At 37.8% G+C, this 20001-nt stretch overlaps 2 protein-coding genes across 2 annotated transcripts; one reads left to right on the top strand and one right to left on the bottom strand.

The window, feature by feature from the left end:
• The first annotated feature begins 1075 nt into the window (after positions 1 to 1075).
• On the top strand, positions 1076 to 15367 carry CUZD1 (CUB and zona pellucida like domains 1). Its single transcript, XM_026065647.1, has 9 exons — positions 1076 to 4287; positions 6278 to 6413; positions 7092 to 7306; positions 7571 to 7721; positions 9502 to 9725; positions 10564 to 10736; positions 11420 to 11805; positions 12114 to 12382; positions 13881 to 15367. The coding sequence occupies exons 1-9, from the start codon at positions 4206 to 4208 to the stop codon at positions 14054 to 14056; spliced, it is 1812 nt and encodes a 603-aa protein (XP_025921432.1). The 5' UTR covers positions 1076 to 4205; the 3' UTR covers positions 14057 to 15367.
• Positions 15368 to 15450: 83 nt separating this feature from the next.
• CUNH10orf88 (chromosome unknown C10orf88 homolog) lies at positions 15451 to 19913 on the bottom strand. Its single transcript, XM_026065646.1, has 5 exons — positions 19682 to 19913; positions 19084 to 19156; positions 18279 to 18485; positions 16975 to 17444; positions 15451 to 16018 (listed from the first exon to the last, which is right to left on the bottom strand). Exons 1-5 carry the CDS (start codon positions 19789 to 19791, stop codon positions 15790 to 15792), a joined length of 1089 nt encoding a protein of 362 aa, XP_025921431.1. The 5' UTR covers positions 19792 to 19913; the 3' UTR covers positions 15451 to 15789.
• Positions 19914 to 20001: the final 88 nt, after the last annotated feature.

Below are 20001 nucleotides of genomic sequence, written 5' to 3'. Positions count from 1 at the left end.
AAGGTTGAAATAAAAAATAACTTTGAAAGATAAGAGGGCTACACAGTAACACTTTCTATATATTTAAAATTCCATCAAGTGTTTTACATTTATACATTTAAATATATAAATAAAACATATACATAGTGTATGTATGACATTATACCAACATACATACATAAAATCCATCCAGTTACATCTGTGTTCAAGAATTTTATGCTGTGAATTGTGATTACCTTCACTACTAAAAATTTCTGAAGGAAAGTTTCTTACAATTCTTACATGAAGCAAATGGAATAGTAACTATGTTATTTTTTTTGTATGAGAATTCTATGGTTTTTTTATCCTTTTTCTTTTCTCAGGTGTATAAGAGACCCAGCCTACAAGAACTACTATTCACCAGACAAGAAGATTATGCAGCTCAAATTTAGAACCCCCAGCTTTCTCAGAAGACACTCAGTAATTTACCTACAGTGCAAAATGGCAGTGTGCAACAAATATAATTATTTTTCCCGATGCTACCAGGGCTGTATGACAAGAGGCAAAGAAGGCACAAGTGACGATAAGGAAAACACCATTATTACTGGGCCAATTATACTCAGAAGAATTTAATGCTTCTTTTAATTATAATATTGTTTATCGCTTATATAAGTGAGCAGTATGTTGCACATCTGCTAATGAGTTCTAAAAATGCATTATACTAGGCTGCAAAATTCCATAATCAACAGCAGAGCACTTGCTTTGTGATAGTGTGTCTTAGGATCTTTTATTCTTAATTGCACTTGCATTGCTTAATTTCAGATCTTCTGGATCTATATTCCAAATTTGTAAAAGCCTAAACTTCAGTAAATATTCTCAGTGATAAAGTATATTTGTATTAGCTGCTTGATTTTTTTGATCAAGACTTTGTCTCTCCTACAGTCCTTCCAGTTCTCCCTGTTGCACTATCACTCAATAGCTCAAATACATAGCATTTAAGAATGACCAACCTGCCTTACAGCTGTTGAGGGCTCAGTGCTGCTCTCTGCACTCATTGTCCAAAGACCCTTAAGATACAGGAAAAGGTTGAAGGACCAGCTGTACATCACTTTGTTGGACAGAGCAATCATTTTAGCTGCTTTTGAAAGTCAAGAAGAGACATAAATCAAAGGATAAACCATTTCTAGTAACTAAGACAATATCCTAGCTATTATTTTAAATACAAACTCAAAATATTTGGAAAAAGTATTATAAACATACTGAGATATAATCTCAGCAACACTTTTAAGCTACTGTAATTTTTCTATATGTCAGTTTTTATTACTGTAGATTAGAATTATAAAAGCTTTTAGATCTAAATGTTATTTATTATAGGCAGTTGCTTCATCTCCTTTCTTTCCAATATCTGTTCAAATAATAGATGGTAATACGGACAAAAATATCTCTTTGGACCAAGCTGTTTCTGAAGCTTAATATATTAAATTGTCCTATTTGGAACGACTTCGTGAAAAAGAAGTGGAAATTAATAATTTTTTCCAGTTCATAAAAGATGAAACTATCTTGACAGTCAATTGCAGAATTGTGTGGTAGTACAGCAATTATGGGAGGGAAAGAGATGGGTTAAATTTTGATTATCTGGTGAACTTTGCCTAAGTGTGAAGAGCATCTTCAAGGCCAGTACTCCAGATGGTGGATGTATGCAGATTACTCAGACTCATCATAAGGTGCTTTGTCCTGAATAAGGATGCCTAGTGCCTAGGAGCTGTGTAATACAAGACAAAAAGCCACTTTTCAGCAACTTTCTGTTTTAAGCTTTGTCCCTTTAAAAAAGGGATTAGAATCATCCTGAAACTCAGGCTCTCCGTGAATAACTTAGCCCCTCTCAAATGCCAAAATTACACAGATTTCACATCTCAAGTTTGAATAAACCCTTCGTATCTGAGGGCTAAGCCTTGGCTTTGGCCTGCCTAGTGCTGAGCAGGTCAGTGCTCACAGCCAGAGTCCTGATACTGCATAATAATGCCAAACAGGTGTAAAAAGTAGCCAGGACTCAAGAGGCAGAGTATTTCCTAATCACACCTAGGTCATACAAAACTCAATCACACCCGTAGCCCTGCTGTTCTGCTTCTCACAGGTAATGACTTAAAGGGTTTGAAACCACATTCTCCCGCCTATTGCGCTCTCGGCTGCAGGCAATGGGGAAAGTGCCTGTAAACAACAGGTTCTCAACAGCACCCTTGTTCCTTTATACTAACACACACTAAGGACTTGTTATTTTAAAATGCCTTCCGTACAGTTGTTCTGTTCTCATTTTAAAGGACCTTCCTGAAGGCTTGCCAGCTGTTTTCTGTCAAGGTGGAAGAGGGAATTGGAAGTGAGCTGATAATACGTGAACATCACTTGACATCTGAACATCTGACACTGTCTGAGCATGGGCTTAACACACATTTGAAAGAAGTCTGAATGCTCAGACTCATAGCGCAAGTAGCCAGTGCAGCAGTGCAGCCGTTCAGATACATGACTAAGGTAGCTGGAGTCTGCACCTGCACAAAGTGTGAGTGCCAGCACTTGGCCCTGGCTCAGCCCGTCAGAAATACTGGGCCAATGCTCAAGGGTTTGGACCCTTAATATCCTAATCATTCATACACAAGTAATTCCAAACAGGTAAAATACCAACCTCTTTGTATATTACTTAAACCTTATAACCAGAGCATAATAGCCATGGTCTTTTTTTCCTTGGTCCTCACAGACACAGCATTGATTGACTGGGTTTCATATACCACTTCACACATTTAAGACATACAAAATGGTGGTTAGCATTTGAAAATTGCTTGCAAGTGTGTGGGTGAGCTTCAGAAATGAAAGGCTATACAAAGTGAATGCAAATTTAGTATTTCCTGGACACTAAAGGGAATTCAAACACTATGTAATGTCTTTACAGATGTATTCCGTGTCTTTGTGTTTAAAGACAGTGTAAGTACATTGTGAAGAGTGAGATGCATTCAAAATCCTTAAAGAGAGTTTGAAATTATGGAGTGGATTGTTTTAAAGCAGTCATAATTCTGAGACTAGTAATGTGAGAGTACAGAAGCATCATATTTCTTAAACTCATATCGACAATTAAAGCTAAAGGGGTTAGTTGAATTGTGTATAACTAAAAGAAAAGCATTCAGGATGCGTTTCAAGGTGGTCTGCATTGCAATTTGTCTTTGCTAGTAAATTTGAAAGAGCACCTCTGTTTGCACAGCTGTGTGATACCTATTCTTTGTATTGGAAAGAGTCACACTGCTAACCTCCCATTTTCCTTGGCCACTCACACACGTAGGTTACCGCACCAAAGGCCAAGGTTAGGGTAATAACGCATCTGTGGCACTGGCATTATCACAACCTCTGGAAGCTTTTACATTGGTTATCTGCTGCTGCTCTAGGAAATAGTCTAGATTTCAAGACCTTTGGTCCTTATGGAAAGACAGACAATGTATTGCGAATATATCAAAGCAGAAGAAACCTAAACACATGAGCCCCATGTTGATTAGACTCTTGCCAGAAGGAATTGAGGCTCTTGGAACTGCACTTGTTTCCTTACCTCAAGAGGAAAAGGCTGATTCCTTTTTTGTAGCTTCTATTGTGGGACTAAGAAAGTGTTATTTGTAAAGTGGTTGCAGTGCAATCTTTTTTTAAATCTGTGGACAAGATAATCTCACTTTTTTCATCCGTGAGTGCATCAGCAATACGGAACTAATACTCATGACAACACTATTCTGATAGTCCCATTTTACAGCCTCAGGAATCCTCAACAAGGACACTGAATGATTTGCCCAATGCAGCCTAAAGGGATAGGTGTCCAAATTAAGGAGGAAACAAAGAAGCTCCCACTGGCCAGTGCTGGGAGCAAACTGCTGAACACATCTCCACAGGGTCTGCCAAACCCACCCAGAACATTTCTATACATGCCAAACTAATGTCAACAGACCTCAACATATGCTCACTGAAGCGAACAGAAAAATGTGCTTCAAAACCACGAGATGCAGAGCTGACGAAACCATGGTTAAACTTTCTGCAAGCAGTACGTATTAAAAAAAAGGCACACCTGTTATTTTCTCATTTATATCTTCTATATCTGCTAAAAAGAAACAGTAACTAAGAGATTAAGCCCTCACTCCATGACACCATGTAATACACAATGATTATGAAATCGCTTGAGGTATAAAAGTTAGAAAAACCTAACCTGCTCAGCTCTTATCAAAATGCAGGTGCTCAGGCAGTTCTTCCTTTTGCCTCTCCTAGCTGCTCTAGCTCTTGCTGAAGACAACTCAATAGAATTCGCAGGTATGGGAATCTAATATTCTTTTTATCCATGAACTTTTATGAGCTTTTGAACAGCAGCTATTTTATGGACAATTGAAGGGAAAAATGTCAAGTGAATCTATAAAAATGCATCTTATTTAACATTCTGCTGCACAACAGTAACACCCAAATGTGCCAGCAAGTGTTAAAAATGAGAAAACAACAGTCCCAATATCTGACTCGCTACGGCAATTTGACTTAAGAACTTGCCTTTGAAGATATTTTACTCTGGAGTGGAAACATGCTTTTACAAATTAATATTGTATTGAAGTAACAGGAATAAATTTGAAAAGTCACTGACTTAATTGGGAAATAGAGCTGGTTTTTAAAAAGAAATTTGGCCATTTTTCCTCTGTTCAATCAGAATCAGCAGACAGTGGATTGTTGCCCAACTTGGGGACAGTTCTGTATTCAAATCAGCAGTTTACCTATTTAGTGATGGGTAGCTATTGTGGGAACATGAAGTACTACTGCAGAGCTGTTCCAGAAGTGCCTGGCTGTGTGAGCAGTCTGGAGGGACACAGAGAGGTTCCATGGAGGGCAGGGCAGGGCTGAGTCTGCAACGCTCTTACTATTGGGATGTTTCATACATGACTAGACAGGTCCCTCCTAAACCTTTCTTTTCCCCCTGGAGCTCATGAGAAAGCCTGAGTTTTTTACCTGGGACTGCATATATTGCATAGGATTTTTTTTCTGTTGTTCTAGACTATTATTTTTAGATAATATTAAAGTACAAAGGAGATCTTATGCTCAAACTGATTGACAACCATTTTAAAGGTTCCTATACAATGCTCATTGCTGCAATAATTTAACAATTTATTATCATTCATTAAGTGATGTTAGTAATCCCAACCTTGTTTTTGTTCACAAGAGAATAGCTGAACTGGGTCAGATTAAAGTTCAGCTAACCCCATCACCTTGGTCAGAGTCAACGGAGGATGCCCAGGCAAGAACACGGAAACAAGCCTGCAGTAATACTTCCCCAGAATACTCTCCCAGGCACCAGAAAATGTGGTTCAGGACTTCCTGAACGAAAGAGGAGGTGCAATCTTTGTATTTAATAGTTATCAAAGGCTTTTGCTTTCATGGATTCGACCTGTTTTAATGTTTTACTTTTAGCATGCACACCACCCCGCAGCAAAGATTAATAGCTGGTAAAGAGCCACTTTCTTTTGTTGGTTTCAAAATCACAATTTACTGGTTTCATATCAGGCAACCGAGTTTTTATACTGGAAGAGAATATCTCCTATTTACCCTCTCCATGAATTCATAGACCTCTACTACTTACTTTCCCCCTTAGTCATCTCTTTTCTGACCCTAAAATGCTTTAGTCTGTTTACTTATTCCTTGTCTGGAAGCTAGTCTAAACTTTTGATCATCTTTGTTGCCATTCTCTGAAGCTTTTCATGTTCTGCAGTATCCTTTCAGAGATGGAGGACCAGAATTGCTTGCAGTACCAAATATACACAGTCCTTTAGGAGCTCAGATCTGAAAAGCTCTTTCAATTCCCTTGGCCTAGGTCCCTGAGTGCTTCAAAGTAAAGGGCTGAAACTTAGAACTGGATTCAACAATCTTTAGGAAATCAGTGCTGGGGGAAGACAGGAGGCTCGATGTGCTCATGGTAACCAACCTTGCAGAAGAGATTTGCTGAGGTGTCCTATGTCACTTGAAATTTCCAGTTTTGCCATTAGCTTCATCTGTGATTCGTGTTCCCTTAACTTCCTTTTCTCTGCTACTATGAAAATAAGGACAAAAAGTACTCTCTGATATTCTTTTGATATTTGATTCTTCAGGTTTCATAACTGCTATAACTGAAATGAAAAACCAACACAGTACAAACCTTTGCATGTCTGTTCCATGGAGTACTGTTCCACAGTCTCTGCATAGTGTAGAATGAAACAGTACTGGAAGAGAAAACTTGAGAGATATCCTTGCAATAATTTTTTTTTTTTTTTTTTTTTTTTTTAAATAGGTTTACCTCGCTGTGGTGCCTCCCTCGGAGATCTCAACAAAGCCTTAACAATAGAACTAAATTCAAATGCAAACTGTGTCTGGCAAATTCATAGAACTGCAAATCAAACAATTAGGCTCATCTTCTCCTATTTTAAGTAAGTATTTTCTCCAGATATTTTTGTATTGTTTCTTTTCATTAGTATGTGACACAAAAAATATTGAAACAAACTAGTATGGCCAAGCTGAATTTTTAATAACTAAATATATGTACAAGACATTTTAGCTTTTGCCTTACGCATAATACTGAAAAAGTTTAAATTGTCACATATTCTTAATTTTATGTTTAGGCAAATCTTGTGGTTTACCAACAGTTTTTATGTTTTTTTTCCTTAAATTCTGTGGAAAATCATGCACTTTCTTTCATACTCTCTCCATTCAGTTTTATAAGATGGTGCTGATGAGAGAAATCCAGTTCAACTGATCCTGTAAGCAGTAAATATATGTTACAGAGCTGCTCTCCATTTATGAGCAACTAGAAGTGCTTGTAATTATTTTTGCTCTTCTTTTATTCTATCTTTTATACTTGCCTCCTATATCTTTTGTTTTCAGTCTTAATTACAAAGAATCATAGCTGAGAAAAAAAAAAAATCAAAATCAAAACCCCTATCCCTTTCTTAATAATTTCAACTTAAGACATTGGTGACTCCAAATATTTCTCTGTATTTGCTTTAGTAAAATATTTATTGAATCTGTTGTGGACTCTGAGGAGCTTGTTTATCTAACAGTGAGTTTAGGTAGTTCTCAATTTTTTTTTTATTTATTTTTTTTAATAGATTTGCTTCTTCTTCAAGCTGTGAAACAGAAAGTATTAAAGTGTTTGATGGTCCCTCAACTAATTCACCTTTTCTTGGGCAAGTATGCAACACCACTGATTCAGTCCCAATGTTTGAATCATCTTCAGACAGTTTAACTTTTCTCATAACAACAAACTCTGAGGCTTTCACAAGAAGCTTCTTCGTCTTCTATTATTTCTTCTCACAGGAAACAAGTAAGTCAGACCTCAATGCACTCGTTGAAACATCATTTGAACTGTACCATTATGTACAAGGTTTCATCCTGCAACATCCATCTGACCTGAAATCCTCTAAAATATTTAGAAATGTTATCTTTAGTATCTTTAAGCTTTTCTGAAGGAATGGAATCCTATAAGTCTTACTATTGACTTAACCTTAGATTCCTAGCTTTAGGCTTCATTTTTTATGGTCCATTATATAAACCATTATGCTACCATTGTATCTACTCTTCATTTCAGAAACTGAAAATTGTGGGGAACACTTAACTGGTCCCAATGGGACATTTACCAGCCCCAACTACCCCAGACCTTACCCTGAGTTTATCTACTGCGTTTGGCACATACAAACAGCAAGAAAATCAAAGATAAACCTACAGTTTGGTGACCTTTTGTGAGTAAATGCCTCCTATGCTCTATTACTCCTTTCTCATTCTGTTTAAAAGCATTACTTTAAACACAAGGAGCAGAAGTGCTTTCATACTTTTAGAACATATACACGCTTTTAAAAGAAAGGTGTTCTGTTGGCTCCTATAACACAGTAATTGCAACATATTCTGCATCACTATATATTGCCCTACAACTACTGCCGTGCCATTCAGGGTTTAATACTGGTGTATGAGACCAAAGGCAAGCAAGAAGAAATGCATGGAAGGTACCTTTGGAGCATGCTCTGTAGGAGTTAGCCACTGACAGTGTCCAAAAAAAAAAAAAAAAAAGGCAGCAAGTCTCTAGCTCCACCAAATGAGCTGTGCTATTCAAGGTGCTGTTTGCATGGACAAATTATATTTCCACTAGGCAACAGCAATGAAACACCTATATCTAGAATGAAACTGGCAACTAGAATCCTAGGGTGGGATTCAGCTTAAGACATCTATATTCAGTTGTCTGCCTGTAGAAGTCTCCACATAAGGCTGGGCTCTAAACACCCATCACAGTTCACAAAGATCAGTCAGTAGGGTCAGTGGAGTGCAGAAAGCATCTCAAGTGACTAGACCTTACATGTCCATTTCAGGCTAACCTGACTGATCTGAATTTAAAAGTAGTAGTATAAAGCCTTATGCTACATAAGGAATACACTTTAAAGCATCAGCCTTGACAAGTGGATTGTAATTTCAATTTAAAATAGATGCTCACAAGAATAAAGCACAACAAGAACATAGTTCCCTCAGTATTGCTGGCCTTCGATCAAGAAAGGCTGTGTACCACTGGCTTAAATACTCCCAAGCATAAATGCTAATAGATGAGTTGGTCTGGAAACTGAAGTATTTTCTGACCACTTCAGGATAGAATGCATTGGCATAAGGAACCCATACTGATATGGACTCTCCTGATCTATTTTGTTGTCGGGGATGCTCTCCCATATTTAGTGGGCTTGGTAGCCCTTTTTTGGCTTTCCCTGTGACTAACCTGTTGACATGGTATATGGAAGAAAGTTTCAAGACCAAGTGAATTTAAAGAGCAGTATCTTCAAGAACACTTCCTAAGATATTCTGACTCCAGAATTCTGTATAGGAACGTATAGGATGCAGTAGGAAATCATTACCTCAGTCGCTGTCCTCTGAGATGACAATCGCTACATATGCCCTCACCAGTCCTGGCCACAGTCTATCTGCTGGTTCAGGAACAGAGATGTTGCTGTAGAGGTATTCACCTACCAGAGGACGCCTGGTGCTTTTGGTCAAGGGTGCAAGCATTAAGATAAGCTCTAATACAGATTTAGAAAAAGGGAAAGAGCCTTCCTCTTCCTCTATCCACATACATAAGGGACCTCAGAAATCAATATAAATCAACTGTATACTGTAAAAGCTCTTCATTCTTTTAAAGTACATTTTTAAATATTTACTATAAATAACCACACCTTTAAATATAAGTATTATATAAAGTAAAAGAGCTATAAAAGAACAATGTAGCTGATCCCACATGAGAGCAATAAAAAATGTTCATTAATTCTAGTAGGAGCAGAATCAGGAACTTGCCAAGTATCTTTTGCCTTTAAGGTTTTCCATATTTTGTTTTGATAATGTCTATTTACATGTTCTTTTACTCGCCAGTCTTTTATCTCCATTTACTAGAAATCATCAGACACTTTATTCTGCAGGATATCTTTTATCTGGTATGAGTAATGTTCTCTATACTCAGATTTCCTTATAATTTTTTTCCTATATCTGTAGCCTGGAACTAGATAAAAACTGTCGATTTGATTTTGTTGCGATCTACGATGGCCCCACCACTAACTCTGGCTTAATTGGAAAAGCATGCGGTCGTTCTCAGCCCAAATTTGAATCTTCTTCAAATGTTATGACCATCGTGTTGGCTGCAGACTATGCCAATTCTTATAGAGGATTTTCTGCTCAGTACACCAGTATTCCACTGCCAGGTCCAGCAGAGCCCAACAGTAAGTTCAGTTCTTACATTTTTTACCTAAGATGCTGTTTTTCATTGTCACACGTTCTTGCCCTCCTTACCAAATATGGAAAAGAAATGCTAGTTGATATTGAGAATTTAAATCTTTATATTGGTAGCCATTAACTCTAAATACGGAAAAACACACTAGTCTCACCTACAGAGCATAAGCTATTACCTCACAAAGATGCAAAAGAAAGCTTGTTCTTCAAGTTTTTTGATCCTTTTTCCTGCCAGCTCCACTCAAAATCTGTTTTTCTTTTTTTGACACAGTAGGCAACGTTACCATTCTACAGATGTATAGGTATACTCTTTGACTAGCTAGTTTAAATGTTTTTGTTCTCAGATTCTCAGGGAAAGTAGTCAGCACTGGTTAGTCAAGCAGGTTTTGGGTGTGTTAGTTTCCTTCCCCTGAGCTGGACAGTTTTCCTTATTGCTTATATTTGGCACACCTATCTTCTCATTGAAGTGGAAAGGAGAACCACCGAGACCCTCAATGTCTCCCACAATCTCCTCACCTACTATTCTGAACTAGAACTTTGATTCCTTTTCCCTATTAAAAAGGCTGCAATTCCTTCAGTGCTATTGGGTTTACAATTAAACTTTCAACATGAGTTTTACATGTTTTTGTTTGTCTAATGTGTGTTAAGAGTCATGCATGATATTTTGTTCAGACTTCTGCATGACCTCAAATGTGCATAAGCCATTTCAGCATCAGGCTCAGACAAATCAAGAACCACGCAACAGGCTCAAAGATGGGCCTTGGTTTACATCAAGTGAGAAAGAACTGCAGCACAATTTATAGTAAATTTTTTTTCTTTCAATAACAGCATCCCTTACGTGCTCTTCAGAGAGAATGAAAATTGTTCTGAGCAAGTCTTACCTGGACTCCCTTGGTTATAAGGAAACTCACCTACGTCTGAATGATCCATCTTGTAGCCCAGTTTTAACAGACTCAGTGATCTTTTCCTTCCCATTAACCAGCTGTGGAACAGTTAAAACGGTAAAGGGGAAAAAAAGTTACAGAAATAAGCTAACGATAGCTTGGGAATGACAAGAACCTGTAGAAACAGCTTATGAATAGCATATGAATAAGCTAACAGTGGATCAACTTTCATATAGCTCATCCAGTTGTATGTTTTCAGTCTTGAAATGGAAAGAACATTTTTCTCTGTAAGAACTCGATGCTCAGTGACCCTTTATAGGGAAGCCCAGGAGAGCCCAATCAAAGCAAACATTAATTCCAAATATTATGCTTCATTCCCTCCGCAACCCAGTTACTGAAAGTAGCACCACATAAAGTGTGTAACTTAAACATTCTCTGCAAGTGATGTGGCTGACAATTATCCTAGAGTAATGTGGAAAGGGGAAAATCCCTCAGAAGTTAGGATTCCTATGAATTCATTAATAGCATTGTCTTGATAAGGGGGACTGAAGTCACACCTTGGTACTTTAACATTTTGTGCAATATTCCTTAAGCTTTTTGCTGTAGGGGTTGGCTCAGTGTTTTGGACAAATAGGAGGAGGGTTGATTACGTTTTTTGTGTTGTAACATATGTTTTGCATTATCAAAGGTACCCTGAGCCTCTGATAAGTATACCTCACTGGCTTTTGTAACAAGCACATTTGCTTTCAACTGCACTGCTCACATAATAGCAACTGAGCACTTCGAAATTCCTTTCGCAGGGAGAAGACCAGAGCATCACTTACACTAATACCATAACTGCCTCTGCAACTGGCAATATCATCACCCGTCAAAAAAGCATAGAGATTATTGCAAAATGCAAAATGGAAAACAATTCAACCTTAGAAATCATGTACATAACAGAAAATAACATAATCCAAAACACAACTGCCATGGGAAGATACAACGTTAGTATGTCATTCTATGATTCAGATTCATTCTCCAAGCCTGTATTTCAGTCCCCATATTTTGTAGACTTGAACCAAACTCTCTTTGCTCAAGTTAGCCTTCATTCCACTGACCCAAATCTTTTGGTGTTCACTGATACCTGCGTAGCATCTCCAAAACCTGATTTTGGATCACCAACATACGACTTAATCAGAAGTGGGTAAGACTCAACTATTTTTATCATTTTCTCCTAATATGTGAGAAAATATGTAGTTCTTTTATTTATGTATCTCTTCCACTTATCTTCTTTGGTGGATATTTGTTGGAATTGAATTTCCTGGAAATTTAAAGTCACAGAAGTAGAGCCAGGAAAATCATGCACTAATTTGCACTGGGGAAAAAGATAGATCATTATATGTCCACACGTAGAAAAATACCATAGCCAAATGCTCTCATATAGTTAATGATATTAGCAAGAATGATTATTGTATCTGGATCACTTTAACAGATCTGTAAATTCTGTTACAGCTGTAATAAAGATGACACTGTGGTAATCTACCCACCCCTTGAACACTATGGAAGATTCAAATTTAATGCCTTCAGGTTCCTGCGGAGCTTTACGTCAGTTTATCTCCAGTGTGATATTTTAATTTGCGACAGCAACGACAGAAAGTCTCGCTGTACCGAAGGTTGTATCTCTAGGCAAAAAAGAGCTACTTCTTCATACATGTGGAAAACTAATGCTGTGGTAGGTCCTATCCGCCTAAAAAGAGATCACAGGTCTGCTGATCATTCAGGTAAGAGGGATACACAAATTAAGAATTTGATTGTTCTCCTTCTTTGTGTAAATCCACTATATTTGTTCCACTAATGAAATATGTTAGTTTTGAACTTGGCATCAGAGCAAGGGGTTGAACAAAAGTTTGCGTTTTGTGAGATCACAGAAGTACTTGATTGACTGATGGTCCTTCAGGTTCAGGTGTGCTCTTTAAAATAGAAAAAGAAGCACTCACTCCTAGTTACATACATAGCACATGCAGGATCTGACTCTCAATTCAGAAGACGTTATAAATGGTAAGTAAGGATTTCAGATTTTAAAATTTCATTTTCTGATGAAGTAAATGTAGGGAATAGGCCTCCTTTTCAAAGCTACAGACTATTTAAAAACAACATTCTAAATTGGAGAGTCAATCTTTGTTATAATCTTCGTAAAAATCTTCTAATATGCCACAATTTTTTTTTGACGATTCTGCAGAAAAGCTATGCAGGATGATAATCATAGATGACAATGCTAGGTTAAATCCTCATACTGTATTGTCTATTAGAACAAAAATACTTTGAAAAGAACAGCAACTAGAGCAAAAAATCAAAAAGCCATGCTTTTTAATTTGAGCTGCAAAGCTTTTTATAGGTTGAGCTTTACGGCCCCAGTCTGGTATCTTCTCTAGCACTATAGCAGTCTGCTCTACAATGGACTAGATTAATAGTGAGACCTAATGTAAAACAGACTAGAAAATATGGAAAAGCAATTTTAAAAAGCTTGGGTGGTAACTTGTACCATATACTCTTGGCTCTAGCTTTTCTTGAGCACAAAACTTCACCTGAGATAAGCAAGTTGTGCTATGTGCTTTCAGGTGCCACATCTAAGAAGTGTTTACCATTAGTCATGCTCTCAATAATAATAAACATATTGTCTAATTTTTTAAATATAATTACTAACCTCTTAATTTCGGCAGCACTTTAAACATCTTCCCATTTACTTCAGTGAGTGAAAGACTTTGCATCTATATGCTAGAAACTGGCCACATCTACAATGTGAAAAGGTTTCGCATGCAGACAGATCACAGTCAAAGCATTGTAAAACATTAGTCTGTTTTCATAGTATCTTTCACCATTTACAGAAAGATAATAAGCTTTATCAAAGACCACCTAGTAAATCATTAAGAGGGATGGGGTTATAACCAAAAGTTCTTCTTTGCCCACCTTTACTTCAGCAGCATGTCTCCAATCTATCTTCTTTAATGACAACGACAACATTGCTTGGCAGAAGCTTGGTTGCAATGATATCAAAAAAAATGTACTAACATTATGGTGTTCTTTTATGCACTATTGCTTTCTGCATTGTAAGAGCGTACAGCTCTTTGGTACTACTAAATCAGAATTTGCAGTCAGTGTGGGTCACCCCCTCAGAACCAAAATATTGGGGGGGGGGGGGGGGGAGACTACTGAATTTCCATTGAAATGACACAGTATATCAGACTTAAAAGCCTCACTTTTTTCTTTCCCTCTATACAGAATCCCTCACTGAAGTGCGTGCTGAAGAAACCCCAAACCTGCAACAGTACAGCTTCTACACTCTTTCATTTGTGGTTTTGACTTCAAATATCATCATTGTGGTAGCCGTAATATTAAAATATCACATGAGACGCCAATTAGGATATGGCTACCAAAAAATGCAGAGTCCATATTAACTACTTTAGAGGTTGACACAAATTCACAATGTCCTATTCAGATTTGTCACTCCAAGGTGGAGAGGAGGAGAAAAACACACATGTGCGTGTACACACACACACACACCACAAAACAACCCCCCACACAATAAGCTAAAAGCTATGGAATACAGCAATACTTGGAAGCATACTTCAACTTTTTTGTAATTAAGAAGAGTTCAACCTAGGACTGTATTTTAAATCATTGAGTTGAAAAAAGAATATAACTATCTACTTCAAGGTGTTTCTAAGAAAGCATCTAAAAACTAAATTCACAGGTGTAAAATGACCTGTAAAGTACAAGATAATTTAGGTCTTTTTTCCTTTAAAAACCTCAGTTATCTTTTCTAGTCATTTTGAAACTGTACTTGCATGGGTTAAGCTGGAGAACAACTGCAAGCTGTATGTTCTGCACAAGTTGTCCTCTCTTTGGCATGTACTCTTATGTGTCGCTACTGTCAAGATCCAACAGCCTTCAAAAGACATCAATTTTCATGGTGTAGGACAAAATATTAGGTAGACTGGACAGAGACTGGATTGCACATGCTAGAGCAGCTTGTTCAGTCAACAGTTGCTCTCCATCTGTAGCTTCTGCTCAATGCATTTTAAGACATACAGTATGACCAGTGTCTCTGCATCTAACTTAGGGGCCTACCTTTAAGTTCCTATATAGTCATAGTTAAATGGCACAAACAGAGTGCACCCCAAGAATTCAAAGAACAAGAAACAGAATGAAAGATGAACCTCAGATCTTCATGGAAGAGGGACTCAGAGCCACATTTCTACCTCTCCAATTGACAGCAGAACTGATCCCACAGGTTAAAATAAATTTGAAATAAGGCTACTTCTCTGGCCTAAGGTTGCCAAAAAGTGACAGATCTTACCCCAGCACATTCCGTTTGCAAAAGGAGGTCCTTTTAGGAGGAACCATGAATGAAGTACACATATTCCGTTACCCTAAGAAATGCAAGTCTGTTATGTATACATTCATTCTAGTTGCTCCTGCAAGGCTCAATAAATTTAAAAGGGAAGAAGCATAATGATAGTCTTGTTTTAGATATCTCTTAAGGAGTCCAAACTCCTAACTTGGGTATCTGCACAGTTGGCGAGGCATTCAAAGAACCCAAGCTGGGGTTCAAGTTAGTCTGTCTCTCTAAACCTGTCTCTAAATCTGACCTAGACCTACAGTCTAGTTTAAGTAATGCAAGAACTACTCCTCCTTCAATACCTTTACAGCTGGAGTAATAAAGAGTTTCAACGGGAGTACTGTTAAAATAAACCAAAAGCATAAAGAAACCAAGTTCTGTTATACTGGTAATACATTACATGTGTGTAAATAAAAACAAAAATCAATAGATCCCAGAAAAGTGAATTGATTATATATAGCTAAATAGATCAGCTGTAACTCAGTTTATTTAGAGTATTTCTCCCCATTGTTCAAGCTGAAACTGGGATACTGTATCCACCTGGCTTTTACTAATGCTCTTTCAATAAATAAGCCACAAAGGGCATACAAAATTCTTAGGAAAAACATACATTCTTAAGATCTTTCAGAAAACTAACAACTGTGTACAACAGTGGATAGAATTACAGTAACAAATGCAAGTCAACAACACTGAGGTTCTTTACAGTTATAATTCCATAAATACTAAACTCTGTAAAGTATAACTGCCCTTGAAAAAATACTTGCATTGGAGTCCTATATCTACATACATCTATCTCTCTCCATTCGAGAGCCCCTCACTAGTATCATAGTGTGTTTGTGCAATTTTGTTTGGCTTTGAGTTCTGAACTAAGTCCATTAACAGAACCATTTTGTTATCTATATGTGTCTGAAGAGTCTGGATTTGGCGATCAATATAGTCCATTAGTTTTTTCTCCATCAGATCCATATTTTTTGAGATGATCTTTTCCAAATAGGAACAAATAGGCTGTTGTTCCACTCTGTGAAAAGAGCAAATATAAGAATAAGCATAACTTGTTTCTTAATGACTTGAGGTTTAAGAACGAACGACTAGTCTTAACGACTAGGTGCTTTCTTAGGTTTTTAGCATAAGTAAAATACCCTGACTTCCTGTCGCTTTTTATATCCTAGAAAATTTTTAGATAAACAGTAGGATATATAGTCATCTTCATTCAACCCTATTTTTAGAAAGGCTTAATTATGTGTTAAAAGGCTTAGTTATGTGTAATAAAATATACATAACAGGATATGCAGAGCTCAGACTCCGTCAGCATAACAGGCATTATTCTTTCCACGTATTCTTTTCCACGTGTTTCAAGAGTTATAACACTATGAAATTCTTTATTTTTTGCATCTGCATTTTTTAAATATACTGTACTTTCCCAGCTGCTGGAGCTATTCAGGCTTAGAACCCTGCTACCTAGGCAACACTTCTAAATCTCACCTTTTCCACTACAGTTCTTGAGGTATCAAGCTGGATGCACTACTACTACAATTCCTGCAAGGGCAAGCAAATGAGGAGGAAGAGGAAAGATTGATGGGATGAGATACACTAAGTACAGCAGAGACATGATGGTACATAATGTGAAAAAAGGAGGAGATGACAGTTTAGGAGGTAGAAGTAGCCAGAGTAAGAACGTAATAGCAGAAAAGACAGACATACTAAATACATATAGTAATGCAGAAAGACCACACTTTTTTTTTTTTTTTTTGAAACCACAGATGGTGAAATAGAGGAAAAAGACAGTTATACAACAACATAAGATAATTTTTGATCTTCAAGCAGCTCATCTGAAAAGAAATCAACTGAAATGTTTGTTGCCACACAGCCTCCAAAATCACGTATTTTAAGGCTCATTGTTGTTGTTTTGTTTTACTATTTTGCCAATAAATATGAACCACTAGGAGCTGAATAAATGTATCAGGCGTGACTTACCCAACACTCTGAATGCCTTCTTCTTTAGTCACAATGTTTTTCTCAAAATGTTTATTTCCATCTTTTAGCCGAAGGTGATTTACCTGACGACATAAGTTTTGAAGAAAAGGAAGAAGCTCTCTCAGATTAGCTATATTTGGATTTTCACTTGTTTGCTCTTGCATAAGCAAAGATCCCATGACTTTAAAATCATTTCTGTGGTCCAGTATATTTTGCTGAGTAGCAAGTCCTCCAGAATCAGAAGTGTTCTCTCTTTCAGGTATCTGTGTGTTTAGATCAAGATTTATTTTTAAGTCTTCATATACTGCTTCACTTGATAAACAGTTTATAACAGGCAAAGGTTCAGTGGATGACAGATCTAGTGATGTCTGAATAGCTGCACCATGTAATCCATCTACTGGATGCTCATCTTCAAAGTCAGAATTTTTCTCAAAGATCCAATTAAGTTTGTCTCCAAGAGGTAAACTGTTCTGATGGAAATAAAAAAAAATACACGTGATACTTCCATAGAAAATATACTGGAGATTTTGTAATAATATCAATATATCCTTTATAACTCTTTGTAGTTACAGCATTCTACTAAGCGATATAAAGATTTTAATGGTAGTTGTGAATTATATTCTTAGGGAAAAGCACAGAAAGATTTTGCTTGTACATATGTTATTGCATTAGTTTTAATCTTGTCAGTCTCTAAACACCAAAACAGTTTTACTGACTTCAATTTTGAATCAGATTTTTATTATGCTACAGCCCCAAGACTGATTTTTTTTTTTTTTTTTTTTTAAAACATCAGCTGGATACAGGATTCTGTTGAAATAGCCTGCTTTGGAGAACTGGGATCTAAATCAAATAAATGCTCTGCAAGAGTTTGTTTCCTTTAGCTGAAGATGATGGGCCTTTAATAAAGACAGAAGAGACAGACAGACAAACCAGCCCATCCACCTACACCCCAAACATAACAGGAAACGCACCCACGATCCTGCACTGACAACTGAAACAAACAGAAGGGAAAGCCAGGGAGGCAGGAGGATAGAGTGACAGTGAAGTTTAAGATTATGATGATGATACAAAGTTCTTAACTCAAGACTTGATCTATGCGTAGTGATTCCCTTGGGTACATAATCAGCATTCATGGTCACATTTTTAAGCTTGGCAATAGCAAAACCAGAATTTAAATGGCAGAAAGTTTGGGTTAAAAAAAAATAGTTTTTTCATTAAATCAGCTTAGAACATGTTTAACTGTTACAGAAGATAAGGTCTCATATTAGCAGTATTCATGTTTATGGAAAAGCACCATGACTTACTTTCTGCTGAAATCGGACCATGTCCATGAGTTGCTGAGCACCTGGAGACAACTTTGACCCCATGGATTCCATTATAGTTTGCACTCTGTTTAGATCTATGCTTGATCCTAGTGAAGGAAAATCAGTTGCTAGTTTTGCAGACACTGTTTTCACTTGTACAATTATTTTACTGATGACTACTCTTTGTTTCTCACCAATGGAGAGCAGCTATTGCAAGAAGGGAAAAAAATATTTTGGTTAGGAAAAAAAAAATCATATTTTCTTTGTATGAGACAATGCACTACTCTTTGGATCTGGGGGAAAAAAAAAGTCTTTTCTGGGGAAATTAAGCTCATTTTACCTTGCCATCATTCTTAGAAATCTGACTGGAACAAAAAGTGCATGCCACCAAGAATAGACTAAGCCTTGATGTTCCAGACACTTAAGAACAGCAGTAGCCATATAGATTTTCATTAGGTTATTTAACTGCACAGTTATTAGTGAATGCATCAGTTTGCAGTTCTGATTACATACCAACTGTTGATAATTTACAATTTATCTAGTTTATGAAGTTTTTTTCATTAAGAGGATATCGTTTCCACATACACATATTAGGACTTTTTAAGAAAAGACATCTGTGATATGAATTTAAAAGAGTCATGCTATCAAGACTACGGAACGTTTCAGTGATTTTAAGTAATTATGTGAAACCATTACTGTATAAAAATAACAATAATTTGACTAACAGCAATACAAGAGAACTCTAATCAAAGAAGTGATTAAAAAAAGACAATGAGAAGTTGAACAATTCCACTGAAGTCCCTACCTTAACTCTACAGGAGGCTGTAGGGCATTCCAGCTTGAGATACTTTTTGTATAAAGTAACCTTTTCAGTTTTGCTAGAAAAATAAAATAAATGAGCTGTGACATCACTATATAAACCACTTTTTGCTTTATCATTTGTTGTAGAATTATGAAATATCACTAGTTATTCAGACAAGAAACAAACTGAAACAGCAGTTTTAACGCTTACATTCAACACGTACTGAATTTCATGGGATATGTATGTAAAAAGGATTTTTATGTGCACTTACATTATCTACTACAGCAGCTTTCAAAATTTGGTCTGTTACTCATGCATCTACCCTGAAGCTCCAAGTTGGTTGCTCTTATTTGTCTAATAACCCAAATACATGTCGTTTGATGACTTCATAACATGTTCTCTCTTAGTTTTTAACTCCCGGGGCAAAGTGTGGAAGGCAATACCGAGGGGGGAAAAGCAAATCCCTTCACTTCCCCTCCTGTTCCCCAAACGCGAGAAGGCGGCTACACAGACGCGCGGGCCCTAAAAGCGGAGCCCTCCCCCGCCCGCGGCGCGAGCGCTCCCCGCCCGCACGGAGCCCGCAGCGCAGGCCGCTACTCACCCGGGGGGCCGCAGGGCGCCGGCGCTCTCGCCGCGGCCGGTGCCGCAGTACTCCTCGCCCACGTACACCTCCATGTGCCGCGCCTCGCTCACGACCGCCACGGACACCATCTCCTCGCAGCCCGGCGGCTCGCACTCCAGGCGCAGCACGCAGGGCGCCTCGTCCCCGCCGCCGGCAGGCCGCTCCACCACCGCCGCCTCGCTGTCGCTGCTGCACAGGGAGCGACACAGCCGCGTTGCCCCGACAGGCCGGCTCCGGCCCCGGCCCCGGCCCGCCGGGCCCCCCCTCGCCAGCCGGCCTGGCCGCGCCCCACGACCGCA

Source organism: Apteryx rowi, unplaced genomic scaffold (genome assembly GCF_003343035.1).
Source record: "Apteryx rowi isolate R43461 unplaced genomic scaffold, aptRow1 scaffold_23, whole genome shotgun sequence".
NCBI classification, from domain to species: Eukaryota; Metazoa; Chordata; class Aves; order Apterygiformes; family Apterygidae; genus Apteryx; species Apteryx rowi.
Note: the sequence above shows the minus strand (reverse complement) of the source record. Positions and strands in the feature narration are given on the sequence as shown.